The sequence below is a fragment of the Vespula vulgaris genome, chromosome 4 (assembly GCF_905475345.1).
Source record: "Vespula vulgaris chromosome 4, iyVesVulg1.1, whole genome shotgun sequence".
Classification (NCBI taxonomy): Eukaryota; Metazoa; Arthropoda; class Insecta; order Hymenoptera; family Vespidae; genus Vespula; species Vespula vulgaris.
In genome coordinates this window covers 4,943,714-4,947,708 of record NC_066589.1, presented here as the reverse complement: position 1 = coordinate 4,947,708, position 3,995 = coordinate 4,943,714, and the positions used below count along the sequence as shown (strand labels likewise).

At 37.0% G+C, this 3,995-nt stretch overlaps 1 protein-coding gene across 24 annotated transcripts; it reads left to right on the top strand.

Moving 5' to 3' along the window:
- The first annotated feature begins 207 nt into the window (after positions 1-207).
- LOC127063439 (uncharacterized) lies at positions 208-3,043 on the top strand. 24 transcript variants are annotated; one of them, XR_007781370.1, is made up of 7 exons: positions 208-349; positions 427-571; positions 649-793; positions 1,537-1,681; positions 1,759-2,125; positions 2,203-2,347; positions 2,425-2,566. XR_007781370.1 is itself a non-coding variant. In XM_050993239.1 (3 exons), exons 1-3 carry the CDS (start codon positions 282-284, stop codon positions 2,764-2,766), a joined length of 333 nt encoding a protein of 110 aa, XP_050849196.1. In that variant the 5' UTR covers positions 208-281; the 3' UTR covers positions 2,767-3,043. The 24 variants fall into 24 exon arrangements, 8 of the variants coding, with proteins under 8 accessions (XP_050849196.1, XP_050849194.1, XP_050849192.1 ...); XR_007781371.1 differs by lacking the exon at positions 649-793; XR_007781373.1 differs by lacking the exon at positions 1,537-1,681.
- The last annotated feature ends 952 nt before the right edge of the window (positions 3,044-3,995 follow it).

The following is a 3,995-nucleotide window of genomic DNA, read 5'->3' as shown; positions in this document are numbered from 1 at the left end:
GGATACTGGGCTTCCTGAGATGACAACAAAGTCGAGCGTTCGACCGATTTTAATAGTTAATGACTCAGTCTCGCTACGAATTTCGACGAGTACGCATCGTAGTTTTCGTAGTACACATTATCCACAAGTAATAACAAAGAGTTAATGCAAGTATATTATTATCACTCATTCTTTCAATATTCTACACGATTTATTTCGTTTCACAATGAAATTGTGGAGTGGGGATACTGGGTTTCCTGAGGTGACAACAAAGTCGAGCGTTCGACCGATCTTAATAGTTAATGGCTCAGTCTCGCTACGAATTTCGACGAGTACGCATCGTAGTTCTCGTAGTACACATTATCCACAAGTAATAACAAAGAGTTAATGCAAGTATATTATTATCACTCATTCTTTCAATATTCTACACGATTTATTTCGTTTCAGAATGAAATTGTGGAGTGGGGATACTGGGCTTCCTGAGATGACAACAAAGTCGAGCGTTCGACCGATTTTAATAGTTAATGACTCAGTCTCGCTACAAATTTCGACGAGTACGCATCGTAGTTCTCGTAGTACACATTATCCACAAGTAATAACAAAGAGTTAATGCAAGTATATTATTATCACTCATTCTTTCAATATTCTACACGATTTATTTCGTTTCAGAATGAAATTGTGGAGTGGGGATACTGGGCTTCCTGAGATGACAACAAAGTCGAGCGTTCGACCGATTTTAATAGTTAATGACTCAGTCTCGCTACAAATTTCGACGAGTACGCATCGTAGTTCTCGTAGTACACATTATCCACAAGTAATAACAAAGAGTTAATGCAAGTATATTATTATCACTCATTCTTTCAATATTCTACACGATTTATTTCGTTTCAGAATGAAATTGTGGAGTGGGGATACTGGGCTTCCTGAGATGACAACAAAGTCGAGCGTTCGACCGATTTTAATAGTTAATGGCTCAGTCTCGCTACGAATTTCGACGAGTACGCATCGTAGTTTTCGTAGTACACATTATCCACAAGTAATAACAAAGAGTTAATGCAAGTATATTATTATCACTCATTCTTTCAATATTCTACACGATTTATTTCGTTTCACAATGAAATTGTGGAGTGGGGATACTGGGTTTCCTGAGGTGACAACAAAGTCGAGCGTTCGACCGATCTTAATAGTTAATGGCTCAGTCTCGCTACGAATTTCGACGAGTACGCATCGTAGTTCTCGTAGTACACATTATCCACAAGTAATAACAAAGAGTTAATGCAAGTATATTATTATCACTCATTCTTTCAATATTCTACACGATTTATTTCGTTTCAGAATGAAATTGTGGAGTGGGGATACTGGGCTTCCTGAGATGACAACAAAGTCGAGCGTTCGACCGATTTTAATAGTTAATGACTCAGTCTCGCTACAAATTTCGACGAGTACGCATCGTAGTTTTCGTAGTACACATTATCCACAAGTAATAACAAAGAGTTAATGCAAGTATATTATTATCACTCATTCTTTCAATATTCTACACGATTTATTTCGTTTCAGAATGAAATTGTGGAGTGGGGATACTGGGCTTCCTGAGATGACAACAAAGTCGAGCGTTCGACCGATTTTAATAGTTAATGACTCAGTCTCGCTACAAATTTCGACGAGTACGCATCGTAGTTCTCGTAGTACACATTATCCACAAGTAATAACAAAGAGTTAATGCAAGTATATTATTATCACTCATTCTTTCAATATTCTACACGATTTATTTCGTTTCAGAATGAAATTGTGGAGTGGGGATACTGGGCTTCCTGAGATGACAACAAAGTCGAGCGTTCGACCGATTTTAATAGTTAATGGCTCAGTCTCGCTACGAATTTCGACGAGTACGCATCGTAGTTTTCGTAGTACACATTATCCACAAGTAATAACAAAGAGTTAATGCAAGTATATTATTATCACTCATTCTTTCAATATTCTACACGATTTATTTCGTTTCACAATGAAATTGTGGAGTGGGGATACTGGGTTTCCTGAGGTGACAACAAAGTCGAGCGTTCGACCGATCTTAATAGTTAATGGCTCAGTCTCGCTACGAATTTCGACGAGTACGCATCGTAGTTCTCGTAGTACACATTATCCACAAGTAATAACAAAGAGTTAATGCAAGTATATTATTATCACTCATTCTTTCAATATTCTACACGATTTATTTCGTTTCAGAATGAAATTGTGGAGTGGGGATACTGGGCTTCCTGAGATGACAACAAAGTCGAGCGTTCGACCGATTTTAATAGTTAATGACTCAGTCTCGCTACAAATTTCGACGAGTACGCATCGTAGTTCTCGTAGTACACATTATCCACAAGTAATAACAAAGAGTTAATGCAAGTATATTATTATCACTCATTCTTTCAATATTCTACACGATTTATTTCGTTTCAGAATGAAATTGTGGAGTGGGGATACTGGGCTTCCTGAGATGACAACAAAGTCGAGCGTTCGACCGATTTTAAAAGTTAATGGCTCAGTCTTGCTACGAATTTCGGCGAGTACACACTGTCGTCCTCATAGTACACATTCTCCACAAATAATAACAAAGAATTAATTTAAATATATTATTATCACTCATTCTTCCAATATTATGTAAAGTTTATTTGATTTTAGATTAATTTGCGAAGTGGGGATAGTCGGCTGCGAGAGAGGAAAACAAAGACGGGCCTTCCACCGACTCTTACAGTTACTAGTTCAGTTGTGCTTTGGACTCCGACGAGGGAAGTCAGATAAATTTCATGGAGGTCATTCCAACAAGTATTAACGAACAGTTAATAAAATATATTAACGAATTTCTCATTCTTACAATATTATGTAAAGTTTATTTGATTTTAGATTAATTTGCGAAGTGGGGATACTCGCCTGCGAGAGAGGGCAACAAAGACGGGCCTTCGACCGCCTCTTACAGTTACTAGTTCAGTTGTGCTTTGGTCTTCGACGAGGGAACTTAGAAAATTTCGCGGAGCCCATTCCTGCAAGTATTACAGAATAGTTGATAAAATATATTTCTAAATTTCTTATTCTTACAATATTCTATAGCATTTATATGATTTTAGATTAAATTGAGAAGTGGGGATAGTCGGCTGCGAGAGAGGAAAACAAAGACGGGCCTTCGACCGACTCTTACAGTTACTAGTTCAGTTGTGCTTTGGACTCCGACGAGGGAACTCAGATAAATTTCATGGAGGTCATTCCAACAAGTATTAACGAACAGTTAATAAAATATATTAACGAATTTCTCATTCTTACAATATTATGTAAAGTTTATTTGATTTTAGATTAATTTGCGAAGTGGGGATACTCGCCTGCGAGAGAGGGCAACAAAGTTGTGCCTTTGACCGACTTAGTTCAATCGTGCTTTGGACTTCGACGAGGGAACATAGAAAATTTCGCGGAGCCCATTCCTGCAAGTATTACAGAATAGTTGATAAAATATATTTCTAAATTTCTTATTCTTACAATATTCTATAGCATTTATATGATTTTAGATTAAATTGAGAAGTGGGGATAGTCGGCTGCGAGAGAGGAAAACAAAGACGGGCCTTCGACCGACTCTTACAGTTACTAGTTCAGTTGTGTTTTGGACTTCGACGAGGGAACTCAGATAAATTTCATGGAGGTCATTCCAACAAGTATTAACGAACAGTTAATAAAATATATTAACGAATTTCTCATTCTTACAATATTATGTAAAGTTTATGTGATTTTAGATTAAATTGAGAAGTAGGGATAGTCGGCTGCGAGAGAGGAAAACAAAGACGTGTCTTCGACCGCCTCTTACAGTTACTAGTTCAGTTGTGTTTTGGACTTCGACGAGGGAACTCAGAAAAATTTCATGGAGGTCATTCCAAGAAGTATTAACGAACAGTTAATGAAATATATTAACAAATTTCTCATTCTTACAATATTATGTAAAGTTTATTTGATTTTAGATTAATTTGCGAAGTGGGGATACTCGCCTG

What these genes read in the sequence shown, in the direction of transcription:
- LOC127063439 (XM_050993239.1), top strand. Translation starts at nt 282, where the DNA reads ATGGCTCAGTCTCGCTACGAATTTCGACGAGTACGCATCGTAGTTCTC. An exon ending in GTAGTACACATTATCCACAA is followed by an intron (nt 350 to 2,202) that starts GTAATAACAAAG and finishes ATTTCGTTTCAG; the next exon opens with AATGAAATTGTGGAGTGGGG. An exon ending in GTAGTACACATTATCCACAA is followed by an intron (nt 2,348 to 2,646) that starts GTAATAACAAAG and finishes ATTTGATTTTAG; the next exon opens with ATTAATTTGCGAAGTGGGGA.